We start from the raw sequence: 21,911 nt of genomic DNA, 5'->3' as shown, positions 1-21,911 counted from the left end.
GTGCAACCTTCACAGTCACTCCCCGGTAGCATGCCTTGCACTAGCCTAGTCAAGAAGTGATGAAGGCCAGGGTCTGATCTGAGGCCATGAAGCACCTTATGGCTTCATTTGATCGTATTGTAACACGCTTGTGCCACGTGCTTGGTAAGAGAATGATTCACCTTGCTGCACTCTATGCTAGCATCTCCGCTGGCATGCACACGTCTTAAACTGTTCCTTCATTAGCCCTGCTCGGGAGTCCTGATTGTTTACATGATTATTTGGTAACGTCTCTCGATACGTGGCCTATACCTGGAACTCAGATAAACTCTCGAGCCGTTTCAGTCAAAATGAACACAAATGTAGCTAATAGAGCTAGGAATCAATTTAATCAAAATAGGCCTTAACTGGCACTTAGATGGGGCATAGGCCTTCTTCTGCACTGGGGTGAATTTCCCACTAGGTCAAGAGTGTCCAATCTGTAGCCTGGGGAATATTTGTGGCTCTCAAGGCTCTGAACTGTGGTCCTCAAAGGTGATGGTGTGGGAAGAAATTATGTATTTGATTATGAATTGAAACCATGTCCCTGAGCTGTGCAGTGCAGCTTTTACATCGGCGTGGCTGAATCAGCCCCACAACTATGGGGAGGAGGAAAGGGTTGTTGCCTCACCAGCTGTCCCACCACTTCTCCCGTGCCCCTACTTCAGGAGCAGCTCCAGCGTGAGCCAGGAGTGCTCCGAGTAGCTGCTATTCCTTCCCTGCTGCAGCCTGGAAGCAGCTCCACCAGTTCACACCAGCAGAGGAGCAGGCCTAAAGGCTGTATTTTACAAACCTGAGATGGGAGATTTGTGTTTGTTCATTTCCCCCCCTTCTTTTTTCATAATTGTAAGATTTGATATTAAACAAATAAAGCTGAGTGGGCTAGTGGTAAAAAATAGATTTACTTTTCCTTCTACAGCTGGTGTTGACCTGACTTTTGGAAGTAAGGAACAAGAGCCAGGACTCACCATCTCAAACAATCGGACAACAGTTACTAGGAAGAGGTACAGTTTGGACAAATTGAAGGGGATTCTCAGTTCACGTTTTCTCTTCAGGCCAGCATTACTGGGACGTGGACACGAAACATGGACTTAATAGGGGTCTTGGAGGAATTTCATGCTTTGTTCTGATGTCTAAAAGAAACTCATATGGCTCCTACCTGGAACTAAATGGGCATTGTCTAGACATTCTTACAAATAATGCAGCAGTTACTTGTACTGAAATGCGGAATGCTTCTGAAGGAATCAAGGTCGGGCAGGATTGTGAAAGAAATACAGTGGCATTTTAGCATGTCAGACCAGAAGAAAACCTCTGGTAGAGCAGGTCTTTTTGGTACATTCCCCTTATTTGCTGCTGGCTCTTTGACTTGTCTGTAGCAATCGTGTTAAAGATTGGTTTGGAGGCTGCCTAAGCTCCAGTGTGTTCCCATTCTGTAGGCTTTGATATAAAAACAATTATGATGCTCACTCTTTATGGCAAGTTTTCAAAATATTTTCTCTAATACAGTGGGCATCTAGGGGTTAATTGGGTTACTCAGCGTATTATAGGTTGGAGCCATGCTCCCCCGCTACCTTAATTCCTGTTTAATTAGTGTGTGTTTTCTCCGCACCCTGTTTATATATAGTTGAATAAAGCAGCAGGTTCCCAGTCTGCCTGAGCTGCCCCAGAGAGGCGCTATCCCACGAGAGAGAGAAGAGCCCCCGGTTATTTAGAAAACTACATTTGGAGTGTAAATTCAGAAGAGAGGGATGTAGTACAGTGGTCATCCAGGGGTTAACTGGGTAGAGTATTATGGGTTGGGCCATGCTCTACCCCTCATTTCCTGTGGTCCCCCCCCCCAATCCTGTTTTTGTATATAGTTAAATAAAGCAGCACATTCCCAGCCTGCAGTACTGTAAGTGAAGTGTGCTTCTTGTGAACTGGGGAGTCCTTTTACAAAATTGTCTTCATAGGATTACTATATGGTACTGCACTGTACAGCTTCCTGAAGTCCTGCCTTGTTTACTGTAGTCAACTGTAAGCAGACATGTCTTGAATACTAGAAATCTGCTTAATAGCATGAACTACTATAGCACTGACTTTACATGTTTTTAATCATTTATTTGATTGCTCCAAAACACATTGAACAGAAGTCAAAAGCTTACACACATACAGCCACTATTTAGTCAGACTAATCACTGGTGACACGACTATAGCTTGGTTGGTAAATACTCTGAAACAAGCAATTCCACGTGTTGGTGAGAAAGGGAGAAGGACAAGCCACATGGGCTTTTTTGCTGCATTCATGTTTAATTCTTTGCATGCATATTCTATATTTTTATTTGCTGCAGGAAGTTTTTTTGGCAGGGACACTTGAAAAGTACCCAGAATTAATGGACATTTTTGAAAATGTTGAATTTAATCTCTTTGGTCTCAGTTTCCCCAACTTTTTTCATGTCTCTTTATTACTTCTGGGAATAATGCACCATGCTGGAAACCACTATTTCAGACACCACATCCTTTCCTTTCGTTGTATGTTCTAGAAATATAAAAGATTGAGAAGATTCACTTTGTCACCCTCAATAATGAATTATATTTGTATTAGTACGTTAGCAACATTTCTTAAGGGCTATTTAGCATTTCATCTTGTCCAGTGTTTTCTCCTGCTTTCTCATTTCAGTTAGGTTCTTGTTCTGCATGGAACATTTAGTTTGACCCTAACAGAAAACTTGTCTCATAACCAAAACTACATTACAGACACAGAGCCCTAATAATGAGCTATGGCTTTCTTTAAACACAGTTAATTAGACAAGACTATTGTGTTAAAATGCTCAGCTGATAAATAGGGTTTTGACAAAATAATGTCTTAGAAAAATATAGCAAGCTGTTTTAAACACTTACTATAATGTCTGGGGCAGGGTGGGTGCTAAAGAGAGGACAGGGATACTGTTGAATTACTCTGTAATTAATAAAATCCTCTTAGTACCTTACCTGCATTCACTGCCTTGTGTTCCCAGTCTATTTCCATGGAAATGGGGTAGTTTGAAAAAAACCAGATGCTTGATTTTGGAAGAAATGCGAGTGTTGATTACCTGGCAAAACAACCAAATATTTCAGGGAAATGTAATCATACTTAGGACTAAATTGTGAACCCTTCCTCCCACCGGTGAGCAGCTATCACACAGGTAGCCCCTTTGAAATAAAATGTTACCACCACCCTGTTGAGTAGAACTGGCTGACATTTTTCCATCAGAAACAGGTTTGGATGGAAAATGACCTTTTCCCCCCCCCAAACCAAAATTTTTGAGGAAAAATTTCATTTCTTTTTTAAATGTTCTGGGTTTTCAATGAAACAATGTTTGAAAACTGAAAAGGCTTCCATTTTCTATTTTTTGCCCCAAACCTGGAAAACATCCATAAAAATATATTTTTTTGCAAATATTTTCACAGAAACAACTCACTATTTTCCAACCAGCTGCACTGTTTGGGCACTGGATTAGTAGCAACTGAAAGAGAATGCTATGAATCACTGACATCATGTCCTGCCGCACTTAGGTTTTTCTTGGAGGCTTAATCCTGCTAATCTTATAAATTCTGACAAAAATAACAGCCCAAAGTAGCATGGGTGTAAGATCAGGGGGTGAAATTTTGGCCTCATTGAAGTCAATGGTAAAGCTTCCCTTGGGTTCACTAGGACCAGCATTTCACCTAGATCAGGGATCGGCAACCTTTGGCACGCGGCCCGCCAGAGTAAGCCCCCGCAGGTTTGGCTGATCGCGGCTCCCACTGGCCGTGGTTCGCCACTCCAGGCCAATGGGGGCTGCGGGAAGCGGCAGCCAGCACATTCCTCGGCCCGCGCCACTTCCCGCAGCCCCCATTGGCCTGGAGCGGCGAACCGCAGCCAGTGAGACCTGCGATTGGCTGAACCTGCGGACGCGGCAGGTAAACAAACAGGCCTGGCCCACCAGGGGCCGTAACCTGGCAGGCTGCGTGCCAAAGGTTGCCAATCCCTGACCTAGATCTTCATATGCTTCAGTTAACATTTTGCTACTTAGCTTTTGTTATTTATGAAACATTGGATTAGACTCATCTCCTTTACAAGAGTCAATCTGAAGTTACTCCTGTATTTTCTGAAGCATAAAGGGCAAGACAGTAAAAATATCTTACTCCATTAGTGAGCATAACCTCATGGGAGTAGCTAAAGGAAAGAAGGCTGCATCGCACATCCACATGGATGGCTAACTTAGCTGTGTAATGGGGAGGAGAAATGCCTCAGCCACTGAGAAGCTGTTAAGGTGCTCACTGAATGAGGGAAGATAGCAGCCCTGCCCCATTCACTCTGCAGTAAAAACACTGAAGGAGAAAAGGCAGTTATAGTAATAATTTTGCACATAAAATAGGCATGCAAATGCATAGACACTTCTTGAAATCTGAGCCTATATCCCTACCCACATTACTGTTCAGTGGCAACCCAATAACTAGGCCTGATCCTTACAGACTTCATCCACCTTCTGTTATAGTCAGAGGGAGTCTGCATAGTCTTTCCTGGGAGCTAGCTCAGGCCCTTAAGGAGCATTGAAGCAGAAGGAATCCCTCCCTAAGGCCTAGGTTCCAGGATGTCTCCTGTGTGTTTTCTAGCAGATGTCAGCCTGGTGCAGATTTTGAGGACCATGCCCTGTACCTGTCCTCTGCATTCCCACTGGCCTCGCCTCTGACAGGAAGATCTGACAGAGCTGCACAATACAAAATGCAGGTGAGATACCTTCCCTCCAGAGAGGAGGTATAGACCAGAGTCTTTAAGAGCAACAATATTTTTGAACACTTACCTTGATAAAGTAAATCATCTCTGGAGTATGGAGGTACTCTGTATATCAATGGAGCTGCTCTGTATAGACAACACTGAATATCAATGCCCATTAAAAACACGAGCTGCACTTTGGGGATGGAGTTGGGTATGAAATAAATTCATTAAGAGACAGAGACACGCAAAGCCCATTGTTTTGAAAAGAAGAACAACCTTCTAGGGCCTGTTCCTACCCTGGATGCCAATCATGAGTCTGGTTGGAGGAATGTAACTGTGACACTGGTGGACCAGGTGCCAGCTATTGCCAAGGCTGTAGGTGCCAGCTGAGCATCAATAAATTCCTAGCTGAAAACCAGACCAGCTCACCTGTATGTTAGTATTGCTCCAGATCGATATTAGACTCATAAGGATGTGTTTTAGACACTATAAAATGCTTGTAAGTTGCTGCATGCATTAATCTTACTTGTAATATCTGTATCCCATGCTATAACGTAATGTGTATGCAGGGTACTTGTAGCCATGTTGGTCCCAGGATACTAGAGAGACAAGGTGGGTGAAGTAATACCTTTAATTTGACCAACTTCTATTGGTGAGAGACAAGCTTTGTAAGCTTGTCTCTCTCACCAACAGAAGTTGGTCCAGTAAAAGATATTACTTCACCCACCTGGTCTCTCTAATAAGGTCATATGTAAGTTTTGCTTTATAACTGTAAAAATGCCTGCTCTGAACTTGTGAACTCAGGCAGGAGGAGTGGTTCCCCCGCCCATCAAGGAGGACTATCAATACTAAGTGGGCCATTCTGAACCATCACAATACAAAGACAGGCAATAAAGATAACTGGCATGAAAATTCCTCATCTCTTTGCTGTCTGGACTCTCACAGGGCTGGCGCCAAGAAATAAAAGCAGAGATCCCCAGGGTAGACCTGGGTTAGCCCTAAAAGACATTCAGTGCTGACAGATTACTACAGCTCTGCCACCTTTTGGAACCATAGACTGTACCTCATATGTGTGTATATGTTGCCTGCTTTATCCTGTAAATAACTCTCTCATTTCTTTTTCTTAGTTAATAAATCCTTAGTTAGTTAATTATAGGATTGGCTATAAGCGTTGTCTTTGGTGTGAGATCTGAGGTACAAACTGACCTGGCGTAAGAGATTGGTCTCTTGGGACTGGGAGAAACCTGAATCTTTGGTGATCTTTGGTGTAAGTGACCATTTATCACTAAGTCCAGCTTGACTGTGTGGCAAGATAGACTGGAGTGCCACTGTGACTCCATGGTAAAACTGTTGTAGTGCTTCAGGAGTTCACTCTTGTTTCTGGGTTGGTGAAATCTAATTATAGCACATAAGCCAGCTTGGGGTGTCTGCCCTGCTTTATGACAACCTGCCCTAAGGCTGACACTCCCGGCCGTGAACAACTCCAGACAGTAAGTCTTAGAATTAGGTGGCCACGGTGAATTCTCGCCTTTTGCATTCACACTCGACTTTCCACAAATATTCTGCTATATGAATTTAAGTATGCTGTTTGGGGGAGCGCTTCACTAGAGTATTCGGAGAAAGCAAAGAGGCACAGATACACTCAAAGCAAATCTGTTTAACAACGTGAACAAATGTTTGTGGGGAATGTTTGCAGCATCAGTGCAGGTCCAGTTCTGAAGGAGGATAAAAGCAGTGAAATCTGTCCCTTTAGCCCAATACATAATGGCCTTCCAATGAAGAGCTGTGAACTTCTGGAAAATACAAAGGCTGTTTAGTGGCATTTGCAGTGAATATTGCAAAAGTGAAGAGAAGAAAGGGATTTTTACCTGTTCCTCTGTGTTTGGTTAATGAACTGACCTGCAAGGGTTGAGAGAATGTCTTAGAAGGCTGGCAGTGTATTCACAATATAAACAGTCATTTGGAATGTGTTGCTGTGGGGTCTTGATCCCATTATCAGAGGCAGATTTGAAAATATGGGTCCACTGGGCAAACACATGGGGTGGTCCCTAAAGGTCTGACAGAGGGTGAGGTTTGGAATGCTGGGGCAGATGGAAACTGGTTGCGGGGAGGGGCTGAGGGGACAGGGCGCCATGGCAGATGGCAGACATCCACACTCTGGCCTCTATGGAGAAGGATCAAAATTTGCAGCACACAAGCAATGCTCAGTTGAATAAATCAGGGAGCTATTGCACAGTCCTTGATAAAAGGTGGCCATTTTCCACTACAGACCAGTAATGTTCTGTTACTCGTTTGGGTAGTTTACTTACTGTGCACTTCTTGCATTTGTGAATCTAGGTTTGAGATATACTGCTGTGTCCAGCGTCTAACATCAGCAATTGTTGCCTGATCCAGCTGCAGTGGTAATACTTCCATGCTGTCAGTCCTGAAATTCTGATTATTAATCCTAGAATACCCAGACAGTCATTCAATCAGTGATCACCAATTAACAATTATAAAGTTGACTCTCTCTAAAGTTAGGTAGGTACCTAGTAATTAGCAGAAAATATACAGAGAGGAGAGCACTTCGGCAACATAAAGTACTAAAGAAGTGTTCTGCATTACGATTACTCTTACAGTTATTATTAGTAACATTATCATAGAATCATAGACTATCAGGGTTGGAAGGGACCTCAGGAGGTCATCTAGTCCAACCCCCTGCTCAAAGCAGGACCAATCCCCAACTAAATCATCCCAGCCAGGGCTTTGTCAAGCCTAACCTTAAAAACCTCTATGGAAGGAGATTCCACCACGGCCCTAGGTAACCCATTCCAGTGCTTCACCACCCTCCTAGTGAAAAAGTTTTTCCTAATATCCAACCTAAACCTCCACCACTGCAACTTGAGACCATTACTCCTTGTTCTGTCATCTGGTACCACTGAGAACAGTCTAGATCCATCCTCTTTGGAAGCCCCTTTCAGGTAGTTGAAAGCAGCTATCAAATCCCACCTCAGTCTTCTCTTCTGCAGACTAAACAATCCCAGTTCCCTCAGCCTCTCCTCATAAGTCATGTGCTCCAGATCCCTAATCATTTTTGTTGCCCTCCGCTGGAGTCTTTCCAATTTTTCCACATTCTTCTTGCAGTGTGGGGCCCAAAACTGGACACAGTACTCCAGATGAGGCCTCACTGATGTTGAATAGAGGGGAATGATCACGTCCCTCGATCTGCTAGGTAGTATTGCTATTGATTACCACTGGGTGCAAACATTCAAATTTTGAAACTGTCTGATGAAAAATAGGGCTACTTTTTTTTCTAAACATTACTGAATATTATTATTACTGCTGTGTAACCACCAATGTGGTGAAAGGAACATGCCAGACATATTAAACTGGGTAAGCTTCTGGGAAATGACTTATTCCCTAAAGGTTAGATTTTAATTTTAGATACAGCTGCGAGCTCTGAGGTGTGTAAGGTGCATCGTCCAAAAAGTAGCCCTGGAGGGCATTGTGACTCAGCACTACAATTCATACCCTATCAGGGCTTGTCTACATGGGGAAATTTACTAACACTACTATATTGGTAGAATTGTACCGCTATAGTTATATTCTCCATGTGGATACTCTTACCCTGATATAAAAGTGCCCTTTCTGGTGTCGCTTAAGTCACTTTGGAAGCAGCATAAACAGAAAACAAAACAGAAAACATAGTCCAAGTCACAGTCTAACCCTGATTCTTACAAAGTGCAAAGGTGACATTTTAAAATCCAAATCAATGTTAAAGCCAAATCGCTACGTGACCCTCCAGGGGACTTTTTATCACCTCACTGCACCACAACAAGTCTGTGATATCGCTCAGATGATTATTAGTTTTTTGTACTGATAACCATAGCAGATAGGTGTGCCAATAAGAAACTTACTAACCACGTGTGCCACTTGCAACAGGAGGCATCAACACCACTAAAACTACTATGACCGTCCTCAAGCAGAACGGGCAGCCCAGCTGCTGGGAGAGTGATGAAACCCCAAACTGAGCCAAATGAGACGGTTAACCCCTAACCCAAAAATGGAGCCCTGCACCTTGTTCTAAGTGCAGTAATTTCACCCAAGCACATCATACAAGGCTGCATACACATGACAAAGCATCATTCTCAATACAATTGAACCCTACACTGTGCTCACCTCTGGAAAATACAACTATGAGCTAATAAGCTCCAGTGGCTTTCCTTAGGTGGGTAATCAAGGCAGTGGTTCAGGACATTGAAAACTAACAGGGCACTATTGAAGTTACAGGTGAATCATTATCCACCCATATTTTGGGAGTGGTGAATTCTGACTCAAGACCAGGCCTTGATTTGAGGGGCATTGGGACACAGAATGAAGACTAGGGATACAGAGAAGTCTTTTGAGTTTTTAGAGTTGTCAGCTCCCTATTGTGCCAAGGAATAAGACAAACCTTTTGGGGGAGAACGTACCTGTCTTGTGCCAGTTTAAATTCCTATAAAAATATTAAAAAAAATAGTTTTAGTGCAGTGCAGGGCAAGGGCAACTGCTTGAATGTTCATTTATTAAATCAGAGCTAAATGCTGCTGCTTACTCTGAGGAAGTGGAAAGGGTCTGTTTGCGCTCTCAGCATCTGCAGGTCCTGAAGACCCTTCTCAGCCTCATCTCTCTTCTTTTCTGTTTGCTTCTTCAGTGTGGCAATCTCTGACAGCTGCTTTTTCTCACTGGATTGTATGTGAGCCAGGATCTGCTTCTCCTTCTGATCCACCGCTGCCTTGATCTCTTTGAAGAGGTTTGACAGCTGAGCATTCAAAGTTTTCTTATTGAGCTAAAAGAACAGGTAAGCAAATAAGGTGCTGGCTCAGGAATTCAGTACCACAGCTTAGTGTGTTTATTTATTAATTATCATTATTATACCCAACATTTTGCAATACCAGATTTAAGAATGAAGTGGACAATAAGTACGTTTCACTTTTCCTCGGCACAGCCAAGTAATCAGCGTAATCTGAAAATTATCTGGGTGTGATGAAAGGGAATAAAGCAGAGAGAGAAAGTTCAGATAGGTCATTATAGTCTGCATTGGTTTACTCTGAAAATCCCATACTTACGTACAGCTCCTCTTTTAACAGAGAAAGAGAGCTTTAAGAACAATGTAATGGGATTAATTAAGTGTGTGTAGTGATTTGACAAGGGAGCTGGGAGTCAGAATCCTGGGTTCTATTTCTGACTTGGTTGTGTGATTTTGCCTAAGACACTTAACCTCTCTGCTCTTCAGTTTACTCATTTGTAAATGAGGGATAAGATAACGGGGATAAAGCAAAAATGGGGATGAGAATAATAATGATCAGCTAACTTAACTTACATTGGGAACATTGTGAAAATTAATTAATTATTGATTGCAAATGGCTAGACTTCTTCAGTGGGACTACTTATGTGAGTAACTGCTCACAAATGTGAATTAGGGTTGCACATTCAGCCCCAAAGTACTTTGAGGTCTGGGGAAGAAAGACACTACAGAATGCAAACAAATATTCTTTGCCTCTGTCATTTTTCTTCACATTTATGGTGGTTTTGTTTTTTAAGTTGCAGTTTCATGACCTGCAGAGCCCCATAGTGAGATATTATTAATACAGATTTATTATGTCATCTTCACAGTCAGAAGGGGTTGCTAGAGAACATTGATCAGAGATGCCATCATTTTTTTTTTCTTACAAGTCATTAAAAAAAGATACTTTGAATAATCCAGGGACAAACCTGGAGCTGATTCTCACTCTTCTGAAGCTCCCCTAAGGTTTTATTCATAGCACTTTTGTTTTCCTGCATCAGTTTCACACTGTCAGAGAGAACAACCTAGTTAAAGGAAAAACAGCATTAAACATTATAACGGGAAACTAACACTGATGGGTTCATAAGAAAATGGCACTTTTATGGAGCTGATGAAATGAACAAGCGACCCTTTTATCGATCCCCTCTCATCGAATATGTGCACCCATTTGTTTCAAGTGAGCCACATAATAAGTTGTGTGCTTCTTGTCTCCCCCAACCCTCCTCGAAAGACGTAAGACCATGGATGAGTTGGAAAACGGAAACATTCTTGGAATCCTTATTCAGAACTGATTTTAATTTTACCTACTATATATAAAAATTGATTGTTTGCATCCACCCAATGATGGACCAGGACCCCACTGTGTTGGGTGCTGTGCAAACACAGAACAAAAAGACAGTCCCATATTTGTTAGCCACACAGTGACTGTGTAGGTTAAAAAAGGACAGTTACCTGTTCCATAACTGGCGTTCTTCGAGATGTGTTGCTCAGGTGTATTCCACAGTAGGTGTGCGTGCTCACCACATGCACCAGTGCCGGAAGTTTTTCCCTTAGCAGTACCCGTAGCAGGGGAGCCCCGGTGACCCCTGGAGTGGCGCCTGTACATCGCGCTATAAAGGGGGCTGCGCGCTCCCCCCCACCCTCAGTTCCTTCTTGCCAGACAACTCCGACAGAGGGGAAGGAGGGCGGGATGTGGAATAGACAGGAGCAACACATCTCGAAGAATGCCAGTTACGGAACAGGTAACTGTCCTTTCTTCTTCGAGTGATTGCTCATGTGTATTCCACTATAGGTGACTCCAAGCTATCCCTGATGGAGGTGGGTAGGAGTTTTAAGGGTTACCCGGGCAGAGTACCGCCCTACCAAACCCGGCTTCATCCCGCGTTTGGGAGATGATTGCATAGTGCGACGAAAAGGTGTGGACAGAGGACCATGAAGCAGCCCTGCATATGTCCTGAATAGGGACATGAGCCACGTAGGCAGCCGAGGAGGCCTGAGCTCTCGTCAAATGAGCCTTCACTATAGGAGGCGGGGGAACCCCTGCCAGGTCGTAACAAGTGCGTATGCAGGAGGTGATCCAGCGGGAAATCCACTGGGTGGAAACCGGTCACCCCCCATGCGCTCGGCCGATGCAATAAACAGCTGGGGGGACTTCCTAAATGGCCTGGTTCTGTCTAGGTAAAAAGCCAGCGCTCTACGCACATCTAACATGTGCAGGCGCCGTTCCTCATTGGAGGAATGGGGCTTAGGACAGAGGACCGGGAGGAAAATGTCCTGATCTATGTGAAAAGCCGAGACTACCTTTGGCAGAAAAGCCGGGTGCGGGCGGAGCTGGACCTTATCCCTATGGAAGACCGTGTATGGAGGCTCTGAGGTCAGGGCCCTAAGCTCCGAGACCCGGCGGGCTGAGGTGATAGCCACCAGGAACGCCACTTTCCACGATAAGTGGGACCAAGAACACGTGGCCGAGGGCTCAAAGGGGGGCCCTGTGAGGCAGGAGAGAACTAGGTTCAGGTCCCAGGGTGGGACTAGGGGTCTAGCGTACGAGAAGGCCCGATCCAGCCCTCTTAGGAACCGGGACGTCATGTGGTGTGAAAACACCGAGTGGCCCTGCACTGGGGGGTGGAAGGCCGAGATAGCCGCCAGGTGCACCCTGACCGAGGAAGGCACCAGCCCTTGGGTCCTAAAGGACAGGAGGTAATCAAGGATGAGTTGGAGGGGTGCGGAGGAGGGGGAAGCACCCTTCTCCCTCGCCCACCTGGAGAACCGATACCATTTTGCCAAGTAGGTTCGACGTGTGGACGGTTTCCTGCTTTCTAGGAAGACCTGTCTAACACCCTCCGAACACCTCCCCTCCTCCTCATTTAGCCATGGAGCAGCCATGCTGTCAAGTGGAGCGCGGCCAGGTTGGGATGGAGGAAACGTCCTCCCTCCTGGGAGAGGAGGTCCGGCCGAAGCGGCAGCCTGTGCGGGGGGGCCACTTTAGGCTGCCGGAGGGTCCCGCCAATGCTGACGGGCCCAATCCAGGGCTATGAGGATAATTCGCGCCCCGTCCGCCTTCACCTTCTATAGGACCTTTCCTATCAGGGGAAAGGGTGGGAAGGCATAGAACAGGCGGCCCGCCCATGGAATCAGGAAGGCGTCTGATATCGCCCCTTCGCTCTCCCCCGCCCTGGAGCAGAATCGTGGGCACAGGTGATTCTGGGCGGTGGCGAACAGATCTACCTGGAGAGTGCTCCAATGTAGGAAGAGCCGCCTGGCCACCTCCCTGTGTAGGGACCACTCGTGTTGTTGAGAGAAAAACCTGCTCAGGTGATCTGCGAGCGTATTGCGCTTGCCAGGCAGGTGAAAGGCCCTCAGTAGGATGTCGTGGGCTATACAGAACTCCCACAGGAGTTAGGCTTCCTGGCACAAGGCTGCTGAACGTGTGCCCCCTTGCCTGTTGATATAATACATCGCAGTCGTATTGTCCGTGAGGAGTCTGACCACCTTCCCTCCCAAGTGCTGGCGGAAGGCCACGCACACCAGGTGTACCGCCCTGAGTTCCCTGATATTTATGTGCAGGGACAATTCCGAGGGCGACCATCTGCCCTGGGTCCTGAAGTTCCCCACATGGGCTCCCCATCCCAGGTCTGAAGCGTTCGATACCAGATCTAGGGAGGGAGGGGGCTCCCGGAAGGTGATACCCTGGAGCATGTTGCCCGGGAGGGACCACCATTGTAGGTCGGCAACTATATAGGGTGGCAGCGTGATGACCTTGTCCAGGCCGTCCCTGGCCTGGGAATACTGGGAGGCCAGCCAGAGTTGGAGGGGCCTCATCCTGAGCCTGGCATGTCGCACCACGAAGGTGCATGCTGCCATATGGCCTAGGATTTGCAGGCACATCCTTGCCGTCGTCACAGGGAAGGCCGTGACCGAGGCCATGAGGCCTTTGAGCGTCTCGAACCTGTCCCAGGGGAGGGAGGCCGTGGCCCCCAGCGAGTCTAACAGCGCCCCTATGAAGTGTATGCGCTGGACTGGAGCTAACGTGGATTTCTCCTCATTTACTACTAAGCCTAGACTCGTGCACGTGTCTAGCAGGAATTCCACCTGCACCTGCAACCGAGACTTGCCCTTGAGCAGCCAGCCATCCAGGTAGGGGAAGATCTGTACCCCGTTCCTCCTGAGGTGGGCTGCGACCACCGCCATACATTTGGTGAAAACCCTGGGGGCCGTAGAAAGACCAAAGGGGAGGACCGTAAACTGGTAGTGGTCTGTCCCTACCAGGAAGCGTAGGAAGCGCCTGTGGCCCTCGAAAATGTGGATATGGAAGTACGCATCCTGGAGGTCCAGGGCTGCGAACCAATCCCCCTGGTCCAGGGACGGGACAATAGAGGCCAGGGACACCATATGGAATTTGCAGCGAACCAGAAACTGGTTGAGATGCCGCAGGTCGAGGATGGGCCTGAGACCGCCTTTCGCCTTTGGGATCAGGAAATACCGGGAGTAAAACCCCTTGCCCTGGAATTCCTGAGGTACCCTCTCCACCGCGCCTAGGGTGAGAGGCGCGTCACCTCCTGACTTAACAGAAGGGCGTGCTCTGAGTCCCCTGGGGCATCCCGGGGCGGAGGGTGGTGCGGTGGGGTTGAAACGAATTGCAGCCTGTACCCCTCGGAGATGGTACTGAGGACCCATCGGTCCGACGTTATACGGGACCAATGTACCCTGAAGGCAGATAAACGGTTGCCAAAAACCAACTTTATTAACTGGGGGGGGGGGATTTTCCCTGGCAACAGGCCAGGTGGCCCCCCGCAAACAGTCAAAAACGCCTCTTGCCCTTCGAGGGTCCGGGGCATGGGGCCGAGCGGGACTGACGCTGCGACCTGCGCCTCTGGTCCCTAGGCCTCTTGGGTGGGGGCTCGTATCTGCCTCGTGCAGGGGGAGGCAAGGGCTGCAGTCTGGGCTTGTCCTTGGCCGGCGGGACATAGAGTGTCCTTGGCCGGCAGGGTGGTGCGGGAGTCCTTCATCCCGTGCAGACGGGTGTCTGTCTGGTCTGCGAATAATGCTTTGCCATCAAATGGCAGGTCCTGCATCAGAGCCTGGGACTCCACTGACACCCCGACAGGGAAAGCCACGACGCCTGTCTCATGGAGATAGCTGTGGCCATCGAACGAGTCGCCGTGTCAGCTGCATCCGAGGCAGCCTTGAGAGCTGCTTTCGCTACCGCTGCACCCTCATCAAGTAGCACCGTGAACTCCTTCCTGTCCTGCTCTTGAAGGGAAGGCTCGAATTTTGGCAAAGAGCCCCACAAGTTAAAGTCAAACCTGCTCAGGAGTGCTTGATGGTTCGCCACCCTGAGCTGGAAACTGGCAGAGGAATAAACCTTTTTTCCCAAAAGTGTCCAGTCTCCTGGCCTCCTTATCCTTAGGGGTTGGTACAGGCTGACCGTACCGTTCACGGTGGTTGACTGACTCCACCACCAATGAGTTCGGGGTAGGGTGGGTATAGAGGTACTCATGCCCCTTCGTTGGCACGAAGTACTTCCGTTCCGCCTTCTTGGAGATGGGCGGAAGAAAGGACGGGGTTTGCCATAGGCCAGTCGAGATGTTGCCCACCCCCTGGTGAAGCGGCAGTGCCACACATCCCGGTGCCGAGGAGGAGAGGACATTGAACAAATTGTCAGACAGCTCCTCCATCTCCTCCGCCTGGAGCTGTAGATTGGCGGTAACACGCCGGAGGAGCTCCTGGTGTGCCTTGAAATCCTCCTGAGAAGGAGGGGGCGGTGCCGCTATGGACTCATCCGGTGCCGACGGGGCAACCGGGACGGCCCTTTAGTGTATCGGGCAGTGCCAGTAGGTCACACTCCGCGTCCGGGTCTGGGTGCGGTGCCGGTGGTGCGGCACCCGAGGACTGCTCTCGGTGCCGAGGCGGGGACGCAGAGTGGGCTTGGGATGCCCCAGCCACGGAGCGGGGCCTCGGTGGTGCGGGCGCCTGGGGCCACGGTGCCCACTGGCACCACTGTCCTTGCCAGGGCGCCCCTTGCCACTGCACCGTCTGGGGTCCCACCAGGGTTATCTGTTCCCGGGGAACGGTGTGGCCCGGGGAAGGACGGCTGGGGGCCGAGGCAGAGGTGGCCGAGGAGCACACAGTGCCGTAGGAGCGGCTTGACCAGTGCCGTACACGTCGGGTCCTGCCCCGGGATTTCAACCTCGACGACGACGAGAAGTAGACTTCGGAGGTAATATCCCTGGAGTCCTGTCGGTGGCTCCGAGCACGGCGCCGCGGTGCCGGTGACTGCCGGGATGCACTCCGAGCATGGCAATCGTCCCGATATGACCGGCGGTGCCGGCGTCGTCGAGACCTGCTATCACTGGACGAGGAGCGTCGACGCTTTCCGTCAGGCGACTCGCTCCCAGGCGACCCCGACAACGGAGTGGAGGTCTGTCAGGGGCTATGGGAGGGGTCGACGGATCGAATGGAGGCATCGATAACCGACCTGGCCGGTGAGGGCTGGGCACCCAACAGCGGCTTCCCTCGGGACAGGGGCCCCAGCTGTGGCGGCCCACTCGGTACCGGCATGACGAGGACGTCGTGCACCGCCTGGGCTTCCTCCGGCGTGGAAGGAACCCTTATCCAGGGCCAGCTTTAGGCCGAGTCAGCCGATTCGGCTGAATTGGGCCCCGCGCCTAAGAGGGCCCCGCAGCTGTCCACCCCGCCCCCAGCTCACTTCCCCCTCCTACCCTCCCCTGAACGCTCTGCCCCCTGTTCCTCCCCCTCCCCTGCTTCCCGCAAATCAGATGTTCGCGGGAAGCCTGAAAAGAAGCAGGGGCAGGCGGTGGCAGCAACAGGTAAGCGGGGGGCGGGGGGCGCGAGGAGGGCTCCGTGGAGGGGAGGCGCGGCGCGGCCCAGTCCAGCCCTGGCCGAGCACCCCCAGCCCCGGCCCCAGCGGCTCTGGCTCCAGCCCGGCACGGGCCCCGGGGCGCCAGCCCGGCCCCAGCCGAGTGGCTCTGGCTCCAGCCCGGCTCGGGCCCCGGGGCGCCGGCCCGGCCCGAACACCTCAGGCCCCACGGCTCCGGCCCCGGCCGAGTACCCCCAGCCCTGGCCCCGGCCGAGCACCCCCGGCCCGGCTCGGGCCCTGGGGCGCCGGCCCGAGCCCCTCCGGCCCCGGCGGCTCTGGCTCGGGCCCCAGGGCGCCGGCCGCGTCCCCAGCCGAGCGACTCCGGCCCGGACCCAAACCCCGCGACCCCAGCCCGAGCGGGGCCCGATTCCTGGGGGCGGGGCTTGCCAGCGGCAAGCCCCGCCCCCAGGAATCGGGCCCCGCTCTCGCTAAGGCCGGCCCTGCCCTTATCGGCGGGGAGGCACGCGCGGACGGGGCCGGACTACTCCGCTCCGCATGAGTCGGAGGTCTGGGTCCCGAGGGGGATCGTGGGCTGCCCAACTCAGGTCCGGCCTCACCCCTGTCCTTATCTCGGCGTCGTTGGGACTTGCCCTGTTTCTTGGCTGGGGAGCGGTGCCGACTGGTGGATGGGGAGTCGCTCCGCACCGAGGACGCGGTGCCTGGCGCCAGGTCGGGTCGGCGTGCCGGTGCCGGGGCCAATGCCGATTCCATAAGTAGGGCCCGGAGTCAGATCTCACGTTCGTGTTTCATCCGGGGCTTAAAGGACTTGCAAATTTTACACCACTCACTTATGTGAGCCTCGCCCAGACAGCGAAGACACTCAGAGTGTGGATCGCTTCTAGGCATGGAATTGCGACAGGAGTCACACGACTTGAAGCCTGGGGCTCAGGGCATGCCCTGGGCCAGGCTACTAACTGCAGAACTGGTAACGATCAAGGTACTACCAAGGATAGAAGCTACAGCAATTGCTGGAGCAGAAGTTCCGACTACCTTCACTGGCGGCAAGAAGGAATTGAGGGTGGGGGGAGCGCGCAGCCCCCTTTATGGCGCGATATACTGGCGCCACTCCAGGGGTCGCAGCGGGGCTTCCCCGCTACGGGTACTGCTAAGGGAAAAACTTCCGGCACCGGTGCACGTGGCGAGCACGCACACCTACTGTGGAATACACCTGAGCAATCACTCGAAGAAGAAGAGAAGTTGTACACGTTTAGCTCATCACTTAATACCCAATCCTGCAAACACTTACACACGTACATAACTTTACTCAGGTGAATAGTCCTATTATACCATTTGCAGGATCTGAACATAAGGTAGCAATCATGGATATTTACCCCGAACCTATCTCAGGACTTATCTGTGTGGCAAGTTACTGCACAGCAAGCCAAGGTGTGAATCTCCAGCACACCAGCTTGGCACGTGGTAATGTCTGGTGTGGACACTGCTACATTGCACTGAAAGTCCTAGAGTGCAGCTAAATGTACTACTGCTTCAAAGTTAAGTATGCTGAACTGCAGGGCTTTCCCCGTACACTATCTGGGACTTTCACTGCACTCTAGCAGCGTCCACACAGGCCCGCAATGGACTTACATACTTTTGATCCTCACACATCATTGCTTGAACTGAAATCTGCCTCCTGCCTTTAACTGAGTGTGACACAGCATAAAAAAGGAGCAATCAAGGGCAATTTCCCCGATTACTACAGTTTTCTCTCTTTGGGGGTGAACACTAAGACCAGTTCATGAGTCACCTCCCTCCTCCTTTACCCCCGTCCCGAATAATCTGGGGAATCCTTCCCTTACCCGCCTAGCATTTCCATCCTGAACTGAACTATCACACTGAGCGTAGCTCTATAAGGGGCTGTACATTAAGATCCCCTTTGGAATTTGTGCCCATCAAGCAGAGATGCAGAAAGCTCCTTACCAGCTCCTTGTCATACTCCTCCTTCAGGGAGATGACGCTGTGGCCCTTGTGGGAGCCTGCGATAGAGCACATCATGCAGACGAAGACCTGGTCATCTTCACAGTAACACTCTAGCAGCTTGCCATGCTTGCCACACTTCCTCTCCTGCAGGGAGCTGTTGTCACTGGGGTCTACCAGGACATGATCCTTCTGTGCAGCCTTGGCATTGTGTTTGCTCAGGTGGGCCTGACACAGAGATGCCTCACAGGTCAGACAGGTTTTCACTGCTGTGTGAGGCTGCTCCAGGCAGAAATCACAGGGGATTGTCTCCTTCCCTTGCGGAGAGGCCTTCTCCTTGCCCTTCTTTCCCTTTGAAGAAGCCGTCTGGAACGTCTCCACTATGCTGCAGAGCTGGAAGTTCTTATGCAGCTCCAGAAAGGGCCCCAGCTGGACCTTGCACATAGGGCAGGAGTAGGTGGCCTTGGCTTGCTGCTGGGCAGCCAGTGCTTTCTGGATACACTCCTTGCAGAAGCTGTGCTGGCAGCTCAGGGAGACAGGGTTGCTGTAGAAGCACAGACAGATAGGGCAGGTGAGCTCATCTTCCAGGGCAGCAGCTGCTCTGAATTCTTCCTCTGCCTCTGCCATGGCTTCAGAAACAACACCCTCCTAGCCAGTCTGCGAGAAATGAAACTAAACTAAACAGGAAGCTGCTGGGAATAGTGCCAACTGCAGAGTCAGGCAGACAGGAAGATAACAGCAAAACCATACCAAAGTCTGTAAGGACCTCCTTTCTCCACCCTTATAGGCTAACCCGACACCCACCCTCTGAGCTATCTGTTCTCTGGCTCCTCCTCCCACAAGCAAACATATTTGCCAGTTTCTTTGTGCGGGTTGCTTCGGTGGTATCTGCAGCTTTGGAACTTTTCATCTCCCTCTTTCTCTCTCCCTCTGACACTTCCTTAAAATGACTATCAGGGCTGACAGGATGTGAGGACACAAGTGAGGCATTTAAAAGCACACACTGCAAAATCCTTCCTTGTGAGAAGAAAAAAGCAGACTTAAAATAACCTGCACTTGAGGGAGTTGTCTTTTCCCAAGCGAGGCCTGGCTGGCCTGAGCAAGCAATGTCCTTTACTTCATTTGGCCCGAAGTCCTCGTCTTCCCCAACGCAGAGCTGAGAGAGATAAAGAAGAGCTCTTACAGGAAACAGTTTAGCTCTAGAGGGGGTCATGTGGCATTGGTAAAACATCACTGCAAGAGGTTGCAGTGTAGAGAAATAGGGTCCTATGCCTTTATATAGTTTGTGAGCCTCTAGTGGTGCTTGCTGTGTTCTGTGTTGTATAAGCTGCCTGAAACTAGTCAACAACAGTGTGTGTGTGTGTGTGTGTGTGAGACAAAGTCTGGTATATTTGTGTACAGTACAGTTAGAAAACAAGGGTATTTGGGACCCAACTATGCCCAGGTGGTTTCTTCATAGCCTTGTTGTGTAAAGAGGAAAAGTCCCAACACAGCCACAATTTTCTAACACTGAACAAGGAACTTTATTGGACTATGCAAACAGTATTATCCATCTCTCTCTCCCCTTCGGCTTAACTCTGGAGCTTCTACCTAGATCCTTTCTGGGCCCCCTCCTGCCCAGTGTCTCACTTCCGTTTAAAGGGACAGTGCACGTATCCTCACAGATAAGGGACGGGGGCACATACGTAGTCTCTCCTCTCTGGCACCATGGAGCTTAGCCGGGAAAGAGGACTGTGGTGGAGTCTCCAGCTTCACGGAGATCTCCCTTTAAGGGGAATCCTGGGGCCAAGGAAAGTCCATAGGAGTGTGCTGCTCCATCACAGCTGCCAGGAGGGGGCAAGCCTGACCAGCACAAAGCTGGTGTGAAGCTGCAGGGCCTCTGCACCGATAACCCTGGCCTCCTGACAGGGGCGGCTCCAGGCACCAGCGTTCCAAGCGGTCCCGCAGCTTCAGCAGCAATTCGGCGGAGGGTACGCCGAAGGTGCGGGACCGGCGGACCACCTGCAGGCGTGCCGCCGAATCCGCGATACCAGCGGACCTCCCGCAGGCATGCCGCCCAAGGCTGCCTGACTGCCATGCTTGGGGCGGCAAAATATATAGAGCCGCCCCTGCCTCCTGATCCCTCAGGACCTAAAGGGATTGGGGATAGGCCCCAGTGACCAATCTGCAGTGCAGCGAACCCTGCCCCCCAGATGGAATAATCAGCAAGGAGGAACTCTGCAAGGGGATCCTCCAGGAGATTTCTTCCTTCTAAGCCCTTCCCCACAGGTGCAGTGCAGAAGGGAGCAATCCAAAGGGAAGGTTCAGCATCCCATGTGCTTAGATATCAGCATTCCTTTCCTTCCTTTTGCAGGGGGTATTGCTATATATTCTTGTGTGAAACTGAGTCAGTCTGGGGACCTGGCACCATCTGAACTCCTTCACTTTTGCAGCGTGCATTAAATGCTTTGTGTAAACTTTGCTTTGAACGGGAAAAGCAATTAAATAAAGAATTAAAACAAATGCCCAAAACAACTAAACAATTCCTACAGGCAACACAGTGCCTCATCTGGCTGTCGTGGGGCCAAAGACAAAAGCGCCATAAGGTGTACAAAACAGAGCCGTAATGCTTCCTGTTTCTACAACAGAGGCTCCCAGAGCACTTGATAAGGCTGGATGAGATCATCATCGGCCTTGATTTTATGCTTGAGATGAAAACTGAGGAAAAAGGGAGGTGAAGTGACATGCCCAAGGCTTCACACAGACAACTAATGTCAGAGCGAGGAAAGAAACCCAGGTGTCCTGGCTCAGTGTCTGGCTCCTGCTTTCGTCACTAGGCTCGCTGGACCCCAGAGTTCTGTGCTGATGCTCATAAGAGGCACCGTCCAGGAGTGAGAGGCTGGAGGTTTAAAATCATCTTTACTTCTCCCTAATTCGGTAAAGTATCAGGGGATAGCCTGCCGTGTTAGTCTGTGTCCACAAAAACAACAAGGAGTCCGGTGGCACCTTAAAGACTAACAGATTTATTTGGGCATAAGCTTTCGTGGGTAAAAGAAGTGAGGTTTTTTTACCCACGAAAGCTTATGCCCTAATTCTGTAGCGGTTAATCTGAGCAGACCGTGGCTGTACATATGTAAACTCATGGCACCTGCAAACATCTTTTTGAACTGTAAACGAAATCATTTCAAAATGTACAGTTGGATAGTTCCCATATGAAATATGGCTGCTGGGAAACTAAAAATTCTACACTCTGCCTCTTCACCTGGGGAAAAGTGGGTGTGACTCCGATTGCTTCTCCAGTGAGCCCCAGGGCAAATTTAAGAGGGGCACTGATGGATGACAGGGGAAGTTACAGCCAGCTTTCCTTGTCTGGAGGACTGGTTTTATGGCTAAAGCACTGGACCAGGACTCAGGAGTATAGGATTTGACTCCTGTGCGGCCTGGGGCAAGTCACCTAACTTTTCTGTGCCTCAGTTTCCCAACTATTAAATGAAGACAATACTTACATACCTCACAGGGGTACGGTAGTTGTTTAAATACCTAGATCGATAGGATGGTCAATGCAACATGAGCTCTAAAGTGCAGGGGATCTTTGG

General features: G+C 49.8%; 1 protein-coding gene across 2 annotated transcripts; it reads right to left on the bottom strand.

Moving 5' to 3' along the window:
- Positions 1-2,404: 2,404 nt before the first annotated feature.
- On the bottom strand, positions 2,405-19,239 carry LOC112103099 (E3 ubiquitin/ISG15 ligase TRIM25-like). 2 transcript variants are annotated; one of them, XR_003899909.1, is made up of 8 exons: positions 18,340-19,239; positions 10,472-10,567; positions 9,312-9,545; positions 9,190-9,212; positions 6,607-7,184; positions 4,824-4,882; positions 2,989-3,089; positions 2,405-2,536 (listed from the first exon to the last, which is right to left on the bottom strand). XR_003899909.1 is itself a non-coding variant. In XM_029912952.1 (5 exons), exons 1-5 carry the CDS (start codon positions 18,961-18,963, stop codon positions 7,040-7,042), a joined length of 1,122 nt encoding a protein of 373 aa, XP_029768812.1. In that variant the 5' UTR covers positions 18,964-19,239; the 3' UTR covers positions 6,340-7,039. The 2 variants fall into 2 exon arrangements, 1 of the variants encoding a protein (XP_029768812.1); XM_029912952.1 differs by lacking the exons at positions 2,405-2,536; positions 2,989-3,089; positions 4,824-4,882 and having other exon boundaries at positions 6,340-7,184.
- Positions 19,240-21,911: the final 2,672 nt, after the last annotated feature.

Source organism: Terrapene carolina, unplaced genomic scaffold (assembly GCF_002925995.2).
Source record: "Terrapene carolina triunguis isolate 2854851 unplaced genomic scaffold, T_m_triunguis-2.0 Scaffold395, whole genome shotgun sequence".
Classification (NCBI taxonomy): domain Eukaryota; kingdom Metazoa; phylum Chordata; order Testudines; family Emydidae; genus Terrapene; species Terrapene triunguis.
Note: the sequence above shows the minus strand (reverse complement) of the source record. Positions and strands in the feature narration are given on the sequence as shown.

Coding starts and splice junctions, on each gene's coding strand:
- LOC112103099 (XM_029912952.1), bottom strand. CDS start 18,963: ATGGCAGAGGCAGAGGAAGAATTCAGAGCAGCTGCTGCCCTGGAAGAT. Junction 9,213..9,311: donor ACCCTTTCCACTTCCTCAGA/GTAAGCAGCAGC, acceptor ATATTTTTATAG/GAATTTAAACTGGCACAAGA. Junction 7,185..9,189: donor TTTAAACTGGCACAAGACAG/GTACGTTCTCCC, acceptor TGGGTATTCTAG/GATTAATAATCAGAATTTCA.